Source organism: Coenobita brevimanus, chromosome 113 (genome assembly GCF_032717465.1).
Source record: "Coenobita brevimanus isolate Jiangsu-jjx chromosome 113, ASM3271746v2, whole genome shotgun sequence".
Taxonomy (NCBI): Eukaryota; Metazoa; Arthropoda; class Malacostraca; order Decapoda; family Coenobitidae; genus Coenobita; species Coenobita brevimanus.
Genome location: NC_137066.1, coordinates 2,313,986 through 2,336,483, shown reverse-complemented (window position 1 = coordinate 2,336,483; position 22,498 = coordinate 2,313,986). Strand labels below are relative to the sequence as shown.

Below are 22,498 nucleotides of genomic sequence, written 5' to 3'. Positions count from 1 at the left end.
TGTATACATCAATAATTTGAGTATTTGGCTGGTATGGAAGGCAAGTGCACGCAATATACCAGTACTTATACAATTTTTCCACGTCAATATTTAATACATGGGAGGAAGAAGGCAATATTTGGGTTATTATGTGCTTTTGGCCATGTGGAGAGGATGGAGAGTGAAAGGCTAACCAGGAGGGTGTATGTGTGCGAGGTGGAGGGGAGGAGACCAAGGATGAGATGGAGGATGGTGTAGAGGCGTATATGAGAGAAGAAGTGACGAAGCATTGTGGTGTGGATGTGGATGTGACAGAAAGCATTAAGGAGAAATACAATGAGTTGGTTTGGCCACATGGAGAGTGAGAGACTAACCAGGAGAGTATGTGAGTGAGGTGGAGGGGGGAGAGGGAGTGGAAGACCAAGGATGAGATGGATGAATGGAGAGGTATATGAGTGACAGGGTGTAAGACTGGGGGAGGGCAGCGCAATGGCAGGAGAAGGATTTACCACTATTTCAATTGATTCTGAGGTTACAGTAATTTCAGCCACAAATGATCCGAAACCCCTGTGCAAGGTTGAAGTGAAATACAAAATAAAAAAGTTCAAAATCGAACGAAGTGCATGTTTTTTTTTTTTCCTAACAAAGACCAACCTAACCTAGGTGCATTTTTTTTTCTTTTCTTTTTTTTTTTTTTAAATTCAGCCAGTGTGTTTTATATATTTTTTTCAGTAACCTAACTCAGCCTAACCAAACTTGACCCCCAACCTAACCTAAATTAACTGTGACAGCTACTTACCATAGAGAAATGTTGTTTTGGCCTCAAGCAGGCTCGGCATTACTGGAGGTGGGTACTGGCGCACCTTCTGTCTTGAAAATATGCGATGCTTTCTGACACGGACAAACCCCGGCTACCTCAGCAAATGTCAGGTAGGGTCCAGTAAGATCCTGAGCCCTCCTTGGTTAATCTAAACTGCCCACCAGGGCTCTTGTTTGGCGAGCCACAGCTTGCAAATGTGAGCATTTTTTCCCTTCGGCGAACAAACTTTACATGCAAGTCGCCTTTTGGGGATGACAAAATAAATCCACTTCAAAACCTCGTAAACTACAAAATAAGTAAATCTCACTTAAATGAACAAAACAGCACAATGTGATCGATTATTAAGTCTTTCCTTGTGGCCACTGTGAATGTTTAAAACCTCATTATATGGGTCTAATCATCACAGTGTAAATAAATACATTTACTGCTCGTTAAATATTTCGGCTCGTAGTCAGTTTGGCTACTAAAAATTTCTTTGGCTCGTACATCTGAAACCCTAGGAGCCAAATGGCTCGCAACCATCGGCAGTTAGCAAGAGCCCTGCCCACCACTTGAGGGGTAATCCCCAGTCACCTCAGCCTCTTTCGGGTCAGGTTGGGGCGAGTAGTTCCAAGATGACCATCACGTGGCAGCACCATCAATGCTCATAATCTTTCGCTGGTGACAGGGTAAAGGTTGCACGTCACTATGGCGAATTTTTATGCGACAAACATGAAAACACCTTATAGACACATTTGCAAAGGAAATGTCATAGAGAAGACCCCTCCTTATCTGAGGTGTTTATGTCATAAAATAGGCTGGAATACCCAGCAGGTTTGACTGATATGAACCTAAACAAGATATAGATAGATACCAGTATACTGTTGGACAGTCTTTGATTCTGTTTATTTTCTTTTACCAGTTGATATATCTCACTATTATTGCAGTTTTAATCACACATCAGCTACACAGTGATAAATTGCAGGGTCTGTAAATTTTAGAATACCAGAACCTGTATTTCAGTAACCTCAACAGATTTTCCTAACACCACTTCTGTTGCAAATCACCTCTGACTCCCCGAGAATGCTCATAAAATGGAATCCAGTGCAGAGGTAGTCATTGTTGCCTGTCCTCTCTGGAACCAAAGCAAGGAGCTGTGCTTAGGACACACTATGGTAAAAAGTTATGTCAGATCGTTTATATATTATTCACATCGTTAATAAAGGCTTCAGCATTCATGAATGTGTCTGCCCTGATTACCTAATGGCAGCTTCCCATGCTGCTCAATCTCGTCTGCCTATTCAGTCCCCTATCGCTGAGGTCACACTATGATTTCATCCCAGGTCTTTTTTTGGTCAGCCTCTTGCAACCCTACCCCTGATGGTCACACTTCTCACCACCCACATCCAACTGTCATCCTCCATCCTCTCCACATGCCCAAACCATCTCAATTTACCCTTCCTTATCACAACACCAATACACTCCAGTCCCATCCTTCCTCTCAACTCTTTAATCGTAATCCTAGCCCCCCCCCACCCCCACCCCCCAGCCTTGCATTCAAGAGCACACTGCACATCCACCTAATCATTGTCATTTCTGTATGCTTGAGTCTATGAATATCCTCTTCCTTGGCTTTTTGGATGGTTTCTGGGGTGATCAGTTAATATTCTGGCATTCTTTGTGTTGAAAAAACCTTGTTTATTGAGGCTGGGAGTTGTTTCTCAAGAAACTCATCATTTACAGTGGATGCAAAACAGATTTAGGTGGTAGGTGGTGGCAACCATCATCCACTCATGTGATACTGTGCTGCCTATTTCTTCCTTCCCCTTTATCATTCTGTTTCTCTGTCAGCCCTCGTATTTTCCTGTTTCTCTCATCCTTCCTGTTAATTTTTAACACTCTTCATTCCACATCAGGAGGTTCTGCACTGAGTGACTAACCTGATGGTTTCCTGTAACTCAGGGAATCATTTACAGTGCTGGGTGGTAACTAAATAACAGGGTGATGAGCCTACTATGGTGCCCCTGTTAACTGGATGTAGAGATGCAGATGCAGCATCCATCCAAGAACCTTACTCATATTCTTCCTCATGCACTGTAGTTGTGTGGTGCTGTCAGCCACACGGGAACACTGGTACCCTGTATGGGACAGTCCTGTGGGGGCAGTTACTTTCCTGTGGTTGATGAGTCTTCTCAGCCAGACAGATCAGACTTGATCAACAATTACAATAACACTTTCCGAGCCAATCTCTCTTTTCTGTTGTCTCTGGTTGGTATCTGCTTTAAAAAAGTGTACAAGTAGTACAACCTGATCTAACCTAACCATATCAAACCAAGCCAAATTTTAGCATGGATGCAATAGTGGATGGACCTAAGAACTGGAGACTCCCCCTCCCCCACCATTTCATGTGCCAAGTCCTAAATACAGAGCACTTGAGGTGGAAAATTCATAGAACTCCTCCTCACCACAGCTCAAAAAAATATAAAAATAAAAATAAATAAATAATCTATCTATCTATCTATCTATAGCCCGACGCCCTAATCCTGCAAAGGGTGGCCGCAGACAAAACGCCTCCAAGTCACTCTGTCACCCACCATTTGACTCCCCTCCCCCCAACTCACTCCCCCCTCCCTCATATACCTCTCAACTCCATCCCTCCACCTCATCCTCAGTCTACCCCTCCCTCTCCCTCCCTCCACCTCACCTACATACACCCTCTTAGTCAGTCTTTCATTCTCCATTCTCTCCACGTGTCCAAACCACCTCAGTGTATTTCTCCTAATCTTTTCAACCACATCCACATCTATCCCACAACGTTCCTTCACTTCTTCATTCGTCAACCTGTCCCTCCACGTCACTCCACATGCTCCTCTCAAGTAACTCATTTCCACTGCTCTCACTCTTGACTTGTTCCCCTCTTGCAATGTCCACGCCTCGCTTCCATACGTCAGGGTAGGGATCACAATACCATCATGCAGTGACTTTTTAACTTCCATACTCACCTCCCTATTTCTCATCATTGCTTTCAGTGTACCAACAACCTTTCTTCCCTGCTGTACCCTTTCACGTACTTCATCCCCCAAAGTTCCATCCTTACTCATCACACTACCCAAGTACTTGAATGCACTCACATTCTCCATATCCTCACCATCCAACCTCACTGCACACTCTGTGACTTCATTCCTCTCAAACACCATAACTTTACTTTTGTTTACATTAACTTTCAGCTTCCTCCTCCTACACACTGTCCCAAATTCATTCACCAAACCTTGCAACTCCCATTCATCTTCACTCAACAATACTGTATCATCAGCAAACAGCAACACCGGAAGCTTCCAAATCTCACCCTCATTCATTAGGGCCACCCCCACATCCACTGCCCTACCTTGTACCTCCTTTACAACCCCATCCATATATATATTAAACAGCCATGGAGACATTACACACCCCTGTTTCAGTCCCACATTGAGATCAAAGAACTCACTCAGCTCCCCATCCACTCGCACCGTAGCCCTAGCTCCCCCGTACATACTCTTCACAGCACTCAACAATTTCCCCTCCACTCCATATATTCTTAATACCTTCCACATACCTTTCCTATCTATTCTGTCATAAGCTTTCTCCAAGTCCATGAAGGCAGCATACACTTTCCTTCCCTTCTCTAGATACTTCTCCACTAAACATCTTAGAACAAATATCTGATCTACACACCCTTTTCCCTTCCTAAATCCCCCTTGTTCTTCTCCAACTAGCTCCTCTGTCATATGCCTAACCCTATCAATGAGTATTCTACCATATATTTTACCAGTCACACTAAGAAGGCAAATACCCCTATGGTTACCACATACTTCTCTCTCTCCCCTTTTCCTTTGTACAGAGGAACAATTATACCTGATTTCCAGTCCTCTGGAACCCTTCCCTCTTCCCAAGCCAATCTACACAACTGTCATATCCACTCCACAACAATCTCACCCCCATACCTAAGCATTTCACCACACACTCCATCAATTCCTGGGGCCTTTCCCAGCTTAATCTTCTTCATCGCTTCCACTACTTCCGACCTACTGATCTCTTCCTCCCTCCTCTCAACTCTTCTTCTCCCAGCCATTCCCCAACCACTTGTACTCACACTGCTCTCACTCTCTACATTCAACAAATCCTCAAAGTGCTCCTTCCATCTCCTCAATTTCTCTCTCTTCTCCACCAACAATCTATCTTTCACTCCCCCACTATTTCCCCTTTCACACTGCCTTACTTTCTTTACCTCCTTCCAAAACAATTTCTTACTCTCCCTCCATTTCACACTCAGATTCCTCCCAAACTCTTCATCCACTTTCTTCTTACTCTCCTTCACCAGTCTCTTAACCTCCATTCTCCTGCTCACATATACCTCTCTCTTCTCTCTCTCATCTTCTCCCCTACCTCTACTCGCCAACCATTCACCATATGCCTTCTTCTTTTGTTCCACAGCTCGTTTCACCTCATCATTCCACCATGCTGTCCCTTGCACACCCTTGCATCTCCTCCTCACTCCACAAACCGCCTCACATGCTGCGCTTATCTCTTCCGTGAATATCTTACATACTTCTTCCACCCCTTCCATCTGCTCTAGCTCATACCTTCCCAATCTTTCTTCCACTATGCTCTTATACTCTGTCGTTTTCTCACTATCTTGCAATTTCTCCACTCTTCTCACAGGAGCTGCTTCCTCCTGTCTTCCCCTTCACCTCCTCAACCATTTTCTTTGCAGCTCTACCTTGGTCATCACTAAGTGATGGTCCGAGACTCCATTCCCCCACCCTCTCCACACCCTTGCATCCAACACTTGTCTTCTCATTCGCTCATCCACACACACGTAGTCTATCATTGCCTTTCGTTCAACAAGTTCACCATCCATCCTCCTCATTACTCTCCATGTATACCAGTGGATCATCTTATGACGAAAGTAGGTGTTGGCTATTGCCAACCCCTTACCAGCACAGATGTCCACCAAAGCACTACCATTCCCATCTACTTCAGCTGGCACACCCCACTGACCAACCACTCCATCCACTCGTACATTCCCAACTTTGCCATAAATAATAATAATAATAATAATAAAAGGCATGACTGTCTAAAACTGCACTAACACACAGTGTCACCTTCTCATTATTGTTAATACAGTGGGCGCTTGGGTAGTGTGACTAACTAATCCCCACACTGGTGGTTTGCTGTGCTGTCTAAAACCACACTAGAAAGATACTGTATTGGAAAATCATTCTAAAAGCCTAATTGCATCTAGCCAATCACCCACCTTATTTATTTTGCCCTATAACTAAAAGAAAATAAATCATTCATTCATTCATTCATTGCCAGACACCATGTATCCCAGACGGGGTGGCCAAGGGCTTAGAGTTCATTGTTTTACAGGGAGGGGCACTAATCCTCCACCAACCCCACTTGACGTAGGGATGCCAACAGCATCTGGTGTTCCCAGGCGGTCACCCATCCAAGTACTAACCAGACCCAACGTTGCTTAAGAAAATAAATAAATAAGTAAAAATACACACCTAACCAGCGAAATACTCTATACACAAAACATAACACTACACAACAATACAACACTACACAACAATACAGCACTACAGGACACCACAGCACTACACACAATACAACCCCTTCCCCCCCCCCAAACACACACAGGAGTTGACTGTAATCATCTGGAGTGATGTACACTTGCTTCGAGTCCTGTACAGTATAGGCTAATGTCACAAAGGACTGTGGTACCCTTGAATCGACTGTTATTTATTTATTTATTTACTTTTTTTTTATGGAGGGAACAATCATTTGGGCTTCTGGCCTTTGGTTCCTTCTTCCATGCATTAAAAGGAAAGAAAGAAGAAGAAGAAAAAAAAACTTTGGTATATATAACTGCTTAACAAACTAACATGTTACCCAAGGGACCAGTTTATTTATCTGTGAGCTTATTTGGGACCAGTTTATTTATCTGTGAGCTTATTTTATGGAGAATAAAAGCTAGCACAGTGAAATGTATCAATTAACCATAGGACATCCACAGGTTCCATGACTATACCAAAATTACAAATTGACAACAGCAAAGGTATTACAGATCGAGCAGTGTGGGTAATAACGGAACTGAATACTTTGACCTCAGGAATAGGGGTTTGAGTAGAAAGGCTACCAGAGATAGAGCAGTGTGGATAATCGCCAATACGTGACTAAGGCCAACGCGTGCAAGTATGTTGGAGCTTCTATAAAGGAAATGAACAAACTCTTTATACTCAGACCTAAAGAGTAATCCCTCCGTTAACTGATTACTAGTGTATGTTATTCCTGCCACCACCTTGTGACTTTATTTATACAGGGATGGAGTCGGAAATTGAAGAAAAGCCTGAAGTCAATCCAGAGTACTTCGAGGGTGACTTGGTAGCAGAGGAAATGCAACAAGATGAAGATATTAAAGAAGAACCAATTGATACGGAAATAGCTGACCCAGCACCACAAACACAGGAAGAGGAGCCAGACCAAACCACTGCTGCCAACACAGAGGAAACTACCACAGAACAAGGTACCACAGGTGGGATTGTGGTAGGGATTGTGGTAATTGTGGTGGCAACCATATGCCTGTCTGAACATGAACTGGGTGAACTGCAGGCTGAAGTTGCCCTCCTCCTGCAGTCCACCATTGTGCTTTCATGGGGAGAGGGAGGGAGTCAAGGGATGTTTATATATCCAAGCATAAGGGAGGCAGCTGAGGGACATTTATATAAGCAGGCATTAGGCGGACAGGGAGAGAATTTACGGACGTATATACTGGGAAGAATTAGACTTTGGAAATTCTGTACTTGTTTCTCCTTGTCTGGGGGAGGAAAAAAAAAAAACGGTTCTGAGAGCATTTTTTTTAGTGTAGGTTTGTGATGATGATGACAGTGATGGTGGTGATGATAATGACAATGATGATGATGATGATGATGATAAGGAGGAGAGTGGTGGTGGTGATGATGATGAGGAGGAGGATATCAATGATGATGATAACAATGGTGGTGGTGGTGATGATTATGATGATGATGATGAGGAGGAGGAGGGGGAGAAGGAAGAGGAGGAGGAGGAGATGGAGAAGGAAGAGCAGGTGAAGGAGGGTGATGATGATGATGAGGAGAAGGAGGAGGAGGAGGATGTCAGTGGTGATGATGATGATGATGGAAGACCTTTTTATTGAACGGGTCAGTGAAGCCTCAGTCAGACCCCTCGTTCAAAATAGATCACAGAACAAAATCATCATTTACTATTATAATATGGAGTGTCCAGTTTATTGGAATAAAAGTGTTATAAAATGGTTTTGCAAATGTATTTCACTGCAAGTGTGTGGTGCGGATATTGCAGTGCCAATACAGTGAACTATAACTACCACAGTGATCACACAGTAAACATTTATAGTGTGTGCAGTGTTGAATAGTAATTACAATGTGAAAATCAGAGTGTGGTAAGCTCTGGGTAACGGTTATAGGGAGTAAAAAACAGTTATTTTAGTACACCACCTGCTAAGACCACTGCTGGTTCAGCTAAAGTTCAGGTAGGCTGCAACGCCACCTCCTGTCAGGCCTGAGGGTATGTGCTCTCCAATGGTACCTCATTTTTTACTCTAGCATTACTTACTCTTTTCATAAAGGTTTAAAATTTTGTTTACATTTGGCCGATTATGCCTGTCCTGAGTGTATGGCATTCCAATGCCTGTCTTTTAGGGGTTAATGATCTTTATAACTGCTTCCCCAGATGAGCAGAAGCAGCAGGATGAGGAAGAAGGAACAGAAGAGGACAGCAAGAAAAAGGGGAAGGATGCGAAGAAGAAGAAGCAGAAGACGTCAATACAGGAGAGTTTTGGCATCACACAGTATGCTGGTACTCACAGTGGATTCTTTGGCATCATTAAACAAAGGTAAGGAAGTTGACTATATTCCTTTCACTTTAAAACGTTCCTCATCTGACCTGATAATGGACTGAACGTACACTATGGAGCCACTAGACTTTCTTCAGCTGTAACAATGTCTGTTAAATGGGGCACGGTGAGTTGCAATACAGGTGGTTCTTGAAGAAGGGCAATGACATACATGTGAAATAAACTGTAAAAGGACAAAATTATGGATCAGGTTAGTGTAAACTGGGTATAGCATTCATTTTTAGTATTAGAATTGGTGGTAGGTGGTGGGAACCATCATCCACTCACTTGATGTAGTGCTGTGTACTTCTTCCTTCAATTTTATCATTTGTTTTCTGTGTCTGCCCTTCTCTCTTCCTGTTTTTCACCATCTTCCACTCACTTGATGTAGTGCTGCCTACTTCTTCCTTCACCTTTATCATTCTTTTTCTGTGTCTGTCCTCCTCTCTTCCTATTTCTCACCATTATCCACTCACTTGATGTAGTGCTGCCTACTTCTTCCTTCACCTTTATCATTCTTTTTCTGTGTCTGTCCTCCTCTCTTCCTATTTCTCCCATCTTTCCTGTCACTTTTTATTACTCTTCTTTCCTTTTCAGGTGGCTTTACATTGAGTGACAAGCCAAATGGTTTCCTGTAAGCCAGGAAACCATTTACAACGCTGGGTGAAGCAATATGGTTTGTATGGACCTAATGACTGATTATTCTTTATGTATTTTGTTATTTTTATTTTTTATTTTTTTCCAGGTTTTCCGATTTCCTGGTCAATGAAGTGAGCAACAGTGGAGAGATTGTTACCCTGACGGACCAGACTGTTATTCCTGAGCCAGAGGATATTACTATTGGTATGTTGTTATTATTATTATTATTAGTTGTAGCAGTAGCATTGGCAGTACTATTAGCAGTAGTAGTAGTACAAGTTGTAATAGTATTAGCAGTAGTAATAGTAGTAGTGAGAGTAGTGGTAATAGTAATAGCAGTGAAAGTAGTAGCTGGTAATACTAAGAGTAGTAATAGTAGTAGTAGTTTTAATGTTATGTGGTAGCTATGTTAGAGTATTTTATGTTGTATGCTGGAGTATTTTATGTTGTATGCTGGAGTATTTTATGTTGTATGTTGGAGTATTTTATGTTGTATGTTGGAGTATTTTATGTTGTATGTTGGAGTATTTTATGTTGTATGTTGGAGTATTTTATGTTGTATAAGCCAGTAGGACTGTATGAATGTGAGAAGACCATCAGTGGCCATCAGTAATTACAAAGAGGTTAAAGACAGTTCCAGAGTTGACCTGTTGCATACATGACAGACTGGGAGTAATGGTTAACATACATCTTCCCTACTTACCTACACTGGAGGTCATAGTCAGTAGGAAATACAGACAGAGGAAGACAGTTCCAGAGTTAACCTGGTGCATACATAAAGGACTGAGAGTATTGGTTAACTTTCCTACCTACCTACCTACACTGGAGATCATAGGCAGTAGGAAATACAGACAGAGGAAGACAGTTCCAGAGTTGACCTGTTGCATACATGAAGGACTGGGCATAAACTCTTGCATTAGACTTAACTGTTATTTTGTTTATTTACTTTTTATCACCTTTGGACAGCAGAGAAGCCACAAGAATTGATAAATTAGTAAGGCAGAACACTAGAGTTGTCCTGACCATGAGGGGGTTACTGAAGGATCGTTATTTGTTCTTTTATGTTAGTTTCTTGTCTATCAGATTTTTTGTTCCTTAGGTGCAAAAAAGAGGTCAGCATGATGATGATGATGATGATGATGATGATGATGATGATGATGATGATGATGATGAGGAGGAGGAGGAGGAGGAGGAGAATGATGATGATGATGAGGAGGAGGAGGAGGAGGAAGAGAATGATGATGATGGTGACTGTGATGGTGATGACAAAGATGATGAGGATGGTGGTGGTGGAGAATGTGATGGTGATGACAAAGATGAGGATGGTGGTGGTGGAGAATGTGATGGTGATGACAAAGATGATGAGGATGGTGGTGGTGGAGTATGTGATGGTGATGACAAAGATGAGGATGGTGGTGGTGGAGAATGTTATGATAGTGACTGATGGTGATGACAAAGATGATGATGATGGAGAATGTGATGATGGTGACCACAATGAATGATGATGATGATGATGATGACTCTATCTATCTATCTATTGCCAGACGCCTCAATCCTGTTTGGGGTGGCCACAAACAAATCGCCTCCAAGTCACCCTGTCCCCCACCATTTCACTGCCCTGCTCCCAACTCACACCCCCCTCTCTCATATACCTCTCCACCCCATCCCTCCATCTCATCCTCGGCCTCCCCCTCCCTCTTCCCCCCTCCACCTCACTCACATACACTCTCTTCGTCAGTCTTTCACCCTCCATCCTCTCCACATGGCCAAACCACCTCAGTGTGTTCCTCGTAACGCTTCCTATCACATCCACATCCACACCACAACGCTCCTTTATATCCTCATTCGTCAGCCTGTCTCTCCATGTGACTCCACAGGCTCCTCTTAAATAACTCATTTCCACTGCTCTCACTCTTGACTTGTGTCCTTCCAACAACGTCCAAGCTTCACTTCTGTACGTTAGAGTTGGTATCACAATACTGTCATGTAGTAACTTTTTCACTTCCATGCTCACTTCCCTGGTTCTCATCACTGCTTTCAAAGAACCAGCAACCTTTCTTCCCTGCTGTACCCTTTCAAGCACTTCACCCTCCAAACCTCCATCCTTACTCATCACACTACCCAAGTACTTAAACGTACTCACATTTTCCAATTCCTCACAATAATAATGTCAGTGATGATAATAATGACAACTTTTTTTTCCCCTAGTACCTTTACCCCTTTGTGGTAGGTGGTGGCGACCATCATCCACTCACTTGATGTAGTGCTGCCTACTTCCTTAGCTTTTATCATTCTTTTTCTGTGCCTGCCCTCCTCTCTTCCTATTTCTCCCATCTTTCCTGTCACTTCTTATTCCTTTTCTTTCCATTATAGGTGGCTTTACATTGTGTGACAAGCCAAATGGTTTCTTGTAAGCCAAGAATCCATTTACAACGCTGGGTGGTAACCATATAACCAAACCATACGTGCTCCCTACGTGTCAACAAATGGGTTGGTGGAGGGTTAGTGCCCCCTCCCTGTAAAACAACAAACTCAGTGTCAAATGGCCACCCTTTACGGGATTATGGTGTCTGGCAATAGATAGATAGATAGACCTTTAGCCCTTATAATAATGACAACTTTTTCCCTCCAGTACCTTCAGCCCTTATAATAATGACAACTTTTTCCCTCCCAGTACCTTCTGCCCTAATAATAATGACAACTTTTTCCCTCCCAGTACCTTCTGCCCTAATAATAATGACAACTTTTTCCCTCCAGTACCTTCTGCCCTTCCAGCAGAACTGACACCAGAGAAGCTACAAGAACTAGACAGGTTAGTGGGTAAAAAGAAGCCAATCCGACTGCCCGTACCAGACCTGATGGCAATGCCCCTGCCCGAGGTGGAAGCTGAGGAGGGTGAGGGGCAGGGTAGAAAGGAACCGGAAGACGGAGAGAAGGACGCGGAGACCCAGGAATGTGGGGGACAGGAAACACAGGGCTCGGAGGACGGAGAGAAGAAGTTGAATGAGTCGGACGATGGAGAGAAGGGATTAAATGACGGACAGACAAAGCAGGAAAGTGGGGTGATGGAGTACGAGGAGGAGACACAAACTTCGAAAGACAACGAGCTTGGAAAGAACGGATTAGACCTGGAACAGATTGCCGCAGAAGCACTGGGAGAGACAAGGAACGGGGAAGACAGTGCAGGTGGAGAGGTACTGGACAAGGGGCCGAATACCACTGAGGAAGGCGTTAAGGGACACACAGAGGATTATGGGGAGCAGATGGAGGTGAAGAAGGAAGACACAGGGGAAAGCAACAAGCCCTCCCAAAAATGTAAGTACCTACAATTTCTCTCTCTCTCTCTCCCTTAATTTGTGCTACCAAAAACATACTGTATGTACAGTACAGTTATTATTTTTCTTATCCTAGTTTGTCCTATCAATTATGTAAGTTCATATTATGCAGTCTATACTCCTTTTATCTTAACTTGGCCCAGCATTTCATCCTTCTGCTGCTTATTTCATGTAACTCACTGGCAGAAAGTGACAATGCAATGGCTCTGCATCCTACCACCCTGCATAGTAAATGGTTTCCTGTACACCAGGAAACCATTTGGCTTGCTACTCAGTGTAGAGTCACTCATTAAAAATAACAGTAAAAATAATAATAATAATAATAATGATGACAGCAAAGAGGACAGTGATGATGTTTATAATGAGGATGAGAATGTCGAGGATTAGAATGATGATGATGATAAGGATGAGAATAATAATAATAATACTGACACTAATGGCTAATATTCCCCTGCAGTGACAGAGGTGCTAATCAACGTTGAACACTGCGACAAGAAGGGACGCAAGGCAATCCACCGAGCACTGAAGGCGAAGTACAAGTTTGTTGACAGCGTGTATGACGGGACAAAATATATCATTGTTACGAGAAAGAAACGTAAGTATTTATTTATGCACCTTTACAAAGACACTGAGGTGGTTTGGCCATGTGGTGACGATGGAGAGTGAGAGACTAACAAGGAGAGTGTCTATGAGTGAGAGGGAAGGGAAGACTAAGGATGAGATAGAGGGATGGAGCAGAGAGCTATATGAGAGTTTAAGTTAGGGAGTGGAGAGTGAGAGACTAATGAGGATAGTGTCTGTGGGTGAGAGGGAGGGGGAGACTGAGCATAAAATGGAGATGCTCACTGGAACCCACCTTACTCCATTCTTAGGTGTGAAAAAGAGGTCTGGATGATGATGATGATGAGGAGGAGGAGGAGGAGGAAAAAGAGGTAAGGATGATGATGATGATGATGATGAGGAGGAGGAGGAGACAAAAAAAAAAAAGAGGTCAGGATGATGATGATGAGGAGGAGGAGGAGACAAAAAAAAAAAAGAGGTCAGGATGATGATGATGATGATGATGAGGAGGAGGAGGAGGAGGAGGAGGAGGAGGAGGAGAAAAAAGAGGTAAGGATGATGTTAATGCTGATACTAAACACTGTGTACATTTCCACAGCGGGGGGCCGCATCCGCACCCGTCGTACCCAGTGGCCCAAATCGCACATGTACACCACCTTCATTCTGTTCAAGGAAAATATGGACACCATGGATGCCATTAACCATCTGGCGTTTAATTCCGGGTGGGTGAAAATACTCTGTTCACTTGTACCTGGCCTAAAATTGCCATCTCTCCATCTTGAATGCTGAGTTGTAACAACAGATTAACACTAGAATATCATGCTAGTCACGAAGAAGTGCTATCTAACTTGGCCTAAAATTGCCATCTCTCCATCTTGAATGCTGAGTTGTGACAACAGATTAACACTAGAATATGATGCTAGTCACGAAGAAGTGCTATCTAACTTGGCCTAAAATTGCCATCTCTCCATCTTGAATGCTGAGTTGTAACAACAGATTAACACTAGAATATGATGCTAGTCACGAAGAAGTGCTGTCTAACTTGGCCTAAAATTGCCATCTCTCCATCTTGCATGTTGAGTTGTAACAACAGATTAACACTAGAATATGATGCTAGTCACGAAGAAGTGCTATCTAACTTGGCCTAAAATTGCCATCTCTCCATCTTGCATGCTGAGTTGTAACAACAGATTAACACTAGAATATGATGCTAGTCACGAAGAAGTGCTATCTAACTTGGCCTAAAATTGCCATCTCTCCATCTTGCATGCTGAGTTGTAACAACAGATTAACACTAGAATATGATGCTAGTCACGAAGAAGTGCTGTCTAACTTGGCCTAAAATTGCCATCTCTCCATCTTGAATGCTGAGTTATAACAACAGATTAACACTAGAATATTATGCTAGTCATGAAGAAGTGCTATCTAACTTGGCCTAAAATTGCCATCTCTCCATCTTGAATGCTGAGTTATAACAACAGATTAACACTAGAATATGATGCTAGTCACGAAGAAGTGCTATCTAACTTGGCCTAAAATTGCCATCTCTCCATCTTGAATGCTGAGTTGTAACAATAGATTAACACTAGAATATGATGCTAGTCACGAAGAAGTGCTATCTAACTTGGCCTAAAATTGCCATCTCTCCATCTTGAATGCTGAGTTGTAACAATAGATTAACACTAGAATATGATGCTAGTCATGAAGAAGTGCTATCTAACTTGGCCTAAAATTGCCATCTCTCCATCTTGAATGCTGAGTTGTAACACTAGATTAACACTAGAATATGATGCTAGTCACGAAGAAGTGCTATCTAACTTGGCCTAAAATTGCCATCTTTCCATCTTGCATGCCAAGTTGTAACAGTAGATTAACACTAGAATATGATGCTGTTGTCTTTCCATTTTAACTTGGCATAAAACTGTCATCTTTCCAACCTTCATGCTGAGTTGTAACAATAGATTAATGCTAGAACTTGTTGCTATACTCTTTTCACTTCAACTTTGCCAATAAACTGACACCTCCATCTTGCTTGCTGAGTTGTAACAATAGATGAACTTAGATTATGATGCTGTACTCTTTTCACTTTCACTTGGTCTAAAATTGTCATCTTTCCATGCTGACCTGAAACAGTAGATTACTAGTAGACATTCTGATCACTTAAAATCTCTCTCCCTTGGGGGGGATACTTGTACATTTATTTTTTATCATTATTATTTTTTTATTAATCCTACCTCGGTACTGTTTAGGCAGAAATAAGGGTGATAATGATGATGGGGATGATGATGATGATGGTGGTGGTGGTGGTGGTGGTGAGGAGGAGGAGGAGAAGGAAGAGATGATGATTTTGATGATGATGATGATAATGATGACAGTGATGTTTTTATTTTTATTTTTTTCCAGAATAAAGCCGAACATGTTTGGTTATGCCGGGACGAAAGACAAACGTGCAAAAACAAGTCAACTGGTGTCCGTCGCGCAGGTGAGTGTTATTGTACCGGGTGTATGCTAAGTGTACTGTAGTGATTATAGTGTGATTGTGCTGTAGTAAATATGGTGTAGGAATTATATATATATTGTAGTAATTATAGTGTAGGAATCAGTGTAATGATAGTACTGTGCAGTACTAATTACAGTGATGGAGCATTGTGGTGTGGCTGTGGATGTGACAAAACATTAGGAGAAATACACTGAGGTGGTTTGGCCATGTGGAGAGGATGGAGAGTGAGAGAAGAAGAATGAGAGTGTATGCAAGTGAGGTGGAGGGGGGGTGAGGGAGGGGGAGGCTGAGGATGAGGTGGAGGGATGGAGTGGAGAGGTACTGGTATAAGAGAAGGAGGTGTGAGCTGGGAGCAGGGCATTGAAGTGGCATTGGACAGGGCAACATGGAGGTGATTCGTTTGTGAGCACCCCTCACATGATTAAGGCATCTGGTAATAGACAGATAGATAGATTATAACAGGAACCTAATTTATATACTGTATTTTTCAGGTTGCGCCTCGTACGTTATTGTATGCAGCCAAGTTCCAGAGAAAAATGCAGCTTGGCAACTTCCACTACAGGGCGATAGCACAGAAACTGGGCCAGCTGAAGGGAAACCACTTCAAAATTGTGGTGAGGTGAGTATGTGGGGTTGTACAGTCATCCCAGGAAGTGATGGCTGAGTTTCAGATTGGTCTGATCACTCTGCACTGCCATACGTTCAATGAAAACTTAGTGAATATAAGATAAATTGTGCGCCTTCATCTTGTCATATCAAATAAAATATACACTGTATTACACTAAGAATTATGTAAAATGAATAACACGAGGAAGTGATAATTTATATTAGAAGTTAACACTTGGATACGTTTTCTGATTTGAATGAATGTGTAACGTATTACTCTGCGCATGGCAGTAGTATAACTCTGTGTTCGTGATGTATTTGCTTCCCAGGATTTCAAATACAAAAGCTCTAGTTTCGAAGACTAGTTAAGTAAAATTCTTGTGACTGCAATACACTACCTTACTGTATTTTCAAATGCTATGGTGATGATATCAAAACAATGACACTGTTCGTAGTAATACGAGTAATACCCTGCCTGCGGTAGCAGCAAGACCATTTTGCCTTCGCCCCTTATCATCTTCTCGCTTATAATAATTATAATTACCGGTAGCTATTATATTCCCAGTGATGCAAACTTATTTTCAGTTGTATGGAGGTATGACGGATTTTACTTTTTTCTCTTACGTTAGGCAATAAAGAAACATGAGTTTATGAGTGTAAATTCTTGCATTGCAAAAGCACATACGTACTACTCTATCTTTTAATCTGTAACATCTTTCATTTTAAATAAACCGTTACATCCTGGTTAACTAAAAATGTTGATTTTGAAGTTTTGAACTCAATGAATTTGTGTATAAACCTCTACACTATATTACTCTTGCCAGTCGTTTATGTCCTTAGGAGACTAGGCTATGACAAGTTAACATTCTCGAAGGACTTTGACTCTTGGCAAATTTCCGAGGTTCTTTCGTCATATCTCATTCACTGGCATATATTAATTCTTCCAGAGATTTTTCTTAATGGAAAACTGGCCAATGCAGTGTAATAACTGCATGTCCTTGTGTAAAAGTTGTCTCCTTTCGTGCTTGTTGATCAAACCATTTATAATAGTCCTACTGGCTTATGCCACTTTCCCGCTTTCTGTCGTCGACCATAGAGAAAACAGAAATGGAAATAATGTAATTTAAATTATTCCCAAGTAATGTAAGCAAAATTGTATAATAACAGCAGATTTTTTTTCTTTTCTGAATCTCTCTTTTTTTCAGTCTTATCTACTAAAAATTATTGCTTTTTACCATACTTGATATGAACTCCGCAAATTATTCATGACTGTCCCTGAGTGATAGTTCTGGAATTTCAATTAGTTCCGTTTAGGATTTCCCATTGCTGTAACAAACACAGTGCTTCCTACAATTTTGAAATATATTGGTATTTTGACGTTTACTTATTGTTTTCTGCAGCAGTTTTACATAATAGATTCCACCTTGCAGAGATATAAGCAGGAGTATATGCATCACTGCTGACTGATAACTTCTGGATACTCTGCCATGCCGACTGTACAAGCACGGTTCTTAATGTCTTGCGTCCACTGACTTATTTTTTATATTTTTTACTTTACTGTTTGGTGGTACTGTAGGTGGTGGTGACCATCATCCACGCAACTGATGTAGTGCCTTCACCTTTATCATTCTTTTTCTGTGCCTGTCATCCTATCTTCCTATTTCTCCCATCTTTCCAGTGACTTTTTATGACTCTTCTTTCATGTTCAGGTAGCTTTACATTGATTGACAAGCCTAATGGTTTCCTGTAAGCCAGGAAACCATTTACAACACTGAGTGGTAACCATATAACCAACCCATACGTGTTCCCTACGTGTTAACGAGTGGGTTGGCGAAGTTGGCGAAGGGTTAGTGCCCCGCCCCATAAAACAACTAACTCAAAGACAAACAACCACCCCTTACCAGATTATGGCGTCTGACTATAGATGGATAGACTTTATTGTTAACATTTCAGCCATATTTATCAGCTCGAGAGACTTTTCAAGCTGGAAGAGACAGATGTAACATTCATTACCCCTTCAGTAAGAGACTCATCGTAAGTTAAATAAAAGCTGTCAGGAAGCGGCAGGAGTGGTATACAACCTTGGCAACGGGTTGACATGGGAACTGTCAGTGATCACCAGTCTTTCAGTTAGAATGGGTTCAGGTTTTTAGTGAACAGATCTTGAATTTGAACTTAAATTTTGTTCAGTTTTCTTTGGAAGGGACAAATATTGCAGGGTTTTAGTTCTGGAATCACTGTATTGTTAAAAATGAAGAACAAGAAATATTAGTATTTATGATAGGGACCATCCAATCACTGGATGTTGTGCTGCTCTTGGGTGTCTGCCCTTTCCTTTCTTCTATCCTTCTTTCCTTCCATTCTCTTGTTTTTCTTTTCTTCATTCTTTCCTTGTCTTTATGCCTACGGGTGGCTTTACACTCCCTCTTCTGTCTTTCTTTCCTTCATTCTTTCCACTTCCTTCAGCTTGTGGGTGACTCTACACTGAGTGACAAGCCAAATGGTTTCCTGTGCACCAGGAAACCATTTACTACGCTGGGTGGTAACCATATAACCAAATTTTGGCGCCTGGTGGTTTAGTGGGTAATTATTGCGCTCCAGTCGGATTGAGCTGGTGAAGGTTTATATCCAAGGGGTGGTTGGGGTTTATTGCTCATGTAATGCCACTCAGGGATGAGTGAGGCTGGTCACTCTCATCTTAAATGTCGGGACCAACTGCCTAGCCCCGGGCTCCTACGCTTCTCATGGGGCAATGTAGGATTGGATGGATGGTGTTTCATCTTTGTATAGTTTATAAAGGCCCCAATATCTTTACATGCATTGCCTAATGGTGGCTGTCCATGCTGCTTGGTCTGTCAGCCTCCCTATTTAGTCTCTTATCCCAGCGGTCACAGTCTGTGACCGTGGCCCACGTCATCCTTGGTCTGCTTCTCACAACCCTACCCCAGACATTCTCCCTTCTCACCTTCTACACCCAACTGTCATCCTCCATCCTCTCCACATGCCCAAACCATTTCTGTCTACCCTCCTCATCACAACAGTAATTCTCTCTCTCTCTCTCTTGTCTCTCTCTTTTCACATGAATGGAGTAAAGAAAAACAAATTGAATAAAAAAATAATGCATACCAGTACACCAGATTATAGGTATCCACCATTCCTTATTCTTATCACTGCTTAATAATTTTTCCCCCAGGGATATATCTGCCACAGACGAAGCCGTTCAATCGGCCATTGAGTCGCTGAAGGAGACCGGCTTTGTCAACTACTACGGCCCACAGCGGTTTGGCACCACCAGCATTGCCACTCATGTCATTGGCCGTGAGCTGCTGAAGAGTAACTGGCATCAGGTTAGTTTCTGTGCCCCATCTATAATCTGGTTATCCTCATTTGGCAAAGATCCCTAACCCCTTCCAGTTCATTAACTCTCCTCCTCTTACTGACTCCCTTCAACCTCTGTCTCTTTGCCGCACTGTTGCCTCTTTATCTCTTTTCTATCGCTACTTCAATGGTCACTGCTTCTCTTACTGACTCCCTTCAACCTCTGTCTCTTCACCACACTGTTGCATCTTTATCTCTTTTCTATTGCTACTTCAATGGTCACTGTTCCTCTTACTGACTCCCTTCAACCTCTGTCTCTTTGCCACACTGTTGCCTCTTTATCTCTTTTCTATCGCTACTTCAATGGTCACTGCTCCTCTGAACTGTCTGCATGCATTCCTCCACCTCTGTGACGGGCTCGTAGCACCCGTCTAGCAGCAAACCCTCATCCCTTTTCCGTCCAACTCTCTAATGCACAAGTTAACTGTTACTCCCAGTCCTTCATTTATGCAACAGGTCAACTCTGGAACTGTCTCCCTCTGTCTGTATTTCCTACTTCCTATGACCTCCAGTCTTTTCAAACACAATGTGTCCAGGCATCTCAAAGTGAACAGATATTGAATTTGGCTCTCTGTAATCTTGTTTTCATTTTTCTTGGAGGGAACAGTCTTGTTGGCTTCTATCCTTTGGTTCCTTCTTCCTTTCATAGAAAAAAGTGTCACAGTAATAATGGTATTGTTAAAGGTTAGAATATAAAGGTGTAAGGAAGTCCTTTAAGTGATAGGTGGGAGCATTCACCATGCACTCACTCGATGCAGTGCTACTTTCGGGTGACTGCCCTTTCCTCTCTTCCTTCCTTCCTTCTTCTTTTTCTGTCACTCCTTCATTCTTTCCTCTTCCTTCTGCCTGTGGGTGACTTTTCATCAGGCTGGCTCCAAAGAAAACGAGTTCTATGGGAGGATAACTATTCCACACCACTCATAAACGGTATTTATTTATTTATTTGGGACGAATTTGTATGTAGTATGAGAGTATATTGGTTTTCACATAGTAATATAGGAAATATAAGCATTGTTTCACTAACTAACTCATCAACATACCTGACCTTTTCTGGTGACATTACCTGATCATCATTTCTGACTGTTTCTTCCTCTAATGCTACGTAAACTTTGTCCTCCACATTGTCATTGATTGGAGAATCACTCTGGCTCTGAATTTCGTACCGTGGCATGACATGTCTCTATTGGCCAGGTCACTGATAACAGGTGAATTGCTGAGACAATGGCGTGCAGGGAGGGGGAGGAGGTTATGCTGGGTAAGGCATTGTCCCTGCCTGGCATCTTGTAGAGGAAGGTGTCCCGTGTATACGTACCAAAAATCACTCGCGAAAATTGAAAATTGTGCAAATTAGGGATCTTGCAATTGATTCGTTTTTATGTACGTCGACGGGATTGGCAGTGACAAAACGTGTGGACGTTAAAGAACGTCGATGGGACGCCGCGGGTTAAATGTCAGGACTAACTTGCCTAGCCCCGGGCTCCTACGCTTCTCATGGGGCAACACAGGATTGGATGAGGAATGAATGAATTAAAACATAACCAAACATTATCTTACTCATTTATATAGCTAGACACTGTCCTTGTCCTTTACACCACCAGGCCATCAATCTCATCCTTGCACCGAGAGAGAACGACATCCCAGAGCTAAATCGTTTCCGCAAAGTGTGGAAGGACACGGGTGATGCCTCTGCCGCCCTCAACGCCTTGCCCAGAGGCTGGGAGGGGTCCGCCGAGGCCCAGTTGCTGTCTGGCCTGTCACAGCTGGCCAAGAATGACCTGGTTGGGGCTTTGAATAAGGTGAGCATAGCATTAGAGTTTTGAATAAGGTGAGCATAGCATTAGAGTTTTGAATAAGGTGAGCACAGAGTTAGAGCTTTGAATAAGGTGAGCATAGAGTTAGAGCTTTGAATAAGGTCAGCATAGAGTTAGCGCTTTGAATAAGGTCAGCATAGTGTTAGAGCGTAGTGGTAGAGTTCACTGGTTAGAAAATGCATTGTTATGTCCTATGGCTTGAGTCCCAAAGGTGGAAAGGCATTTATATTACTGTATATTATGGCAGTTGGGTGTGGAAGGTGAGAAGTGTGAATGTCAGGGGTAGGGTTGTGAGAGGCAGACTAAAAAAGACCAGGGATGAGGTTGTAGAATGTGACCTCAGGGATAAGGGACTGAACAGGGAGGCTGCCAGAGATTGAGCAGCATTAGGTGACCAAGGCTGACACATGCAAGCACATTGGAGCCTTTATAAATGAAACGAACGATACGATCAATGGTACAAGAAGCACAGAGCAATGTCCTGCCCTTGATAATTCCGGACCACACAGCCTGGCTTCGTGTGCCTGTGCTACTAGGGGACATTAATGGGATGGACAACTACCCTAACCATATACAGTGAACTTTCAACTGTCCAGTGAAATTCAGCCAGCCCCTACGCCCAGTGAAGTGAAACGCCGGATATTACGTGTTACTCCCAGTGGTTTGGTATTCAGTGTCAAGCTGGATGTTGTTACTAGCCATCCTAACCCCGTATCCTAAAAACTTTCCCATGAGTACAAGATGAAAACTAAACACTAAATACAATAATGATACAGTACAGTGATACAGCAACAGGTGGCTACTGCTTACGAACCAGTTGATGCGCCTCAACACCAAATATTGCAAAGAACTGTCAGTTACTTGCTGTTTCAGCGCCAGATGTTGCATATTTTCACTGGGTTCTGCTTTAACAGAGCTGACTTAACAGCACCGGATATTGCATTGTGAGGGATA

At 42.5% G+C, this 22,498-nt stretch overlaps 1 protein-coding gene across 1 annotated transcript in view; it reads left to right on the top strand.

Annotated features, from left to right (window-relative positions):
- LOC145418337 (uncharacterized) overlaps positions 1–22,498 on the top strand; it is a 33,938-nt gene that overhangs the window by 522 nt on the left and 10,918 nt on the right. The window contains exons 2-11 of the mRNA XM_080286778.1: positions 7,143–7,346; positions 8,552–8,714; positions 9,460–9,557; positions 12,111–12,668; positions 13,146–13,283; positions 13,848–13,971; positions 15,653–15,731; positions 16,241–16,368; positions 19,549–19,702; positions 21,332–21,529. Of these exons, the coding sequence (XP_080142904.1) occupies positions 7,145–7,346; positions 8,552–8,714; positions 9,460–9,557; positions 12,111–12,668; positions 13,146–13,283; positions 13,848–13,971; positions 15,653–15,731; positions 16,241–16,368; positions 19,549–19,702; positions 21,332–21,529 (1,842 nt within the window). The 5' untranslated portion in view covers positions 7,143–7,144. The remainder of the gene's footprint in view (positions 1–7,142; positions 7,347–8,551; positions 8,715–9,459; positions 9,558–12,110; positions 12,669–13,145; positions 13,284–13,847; positions 13,972–15,652; positions 15,732–16,240; positions 16,369–19,548; positions 19,703–21,331; positions 21,530–22,498) is intronic.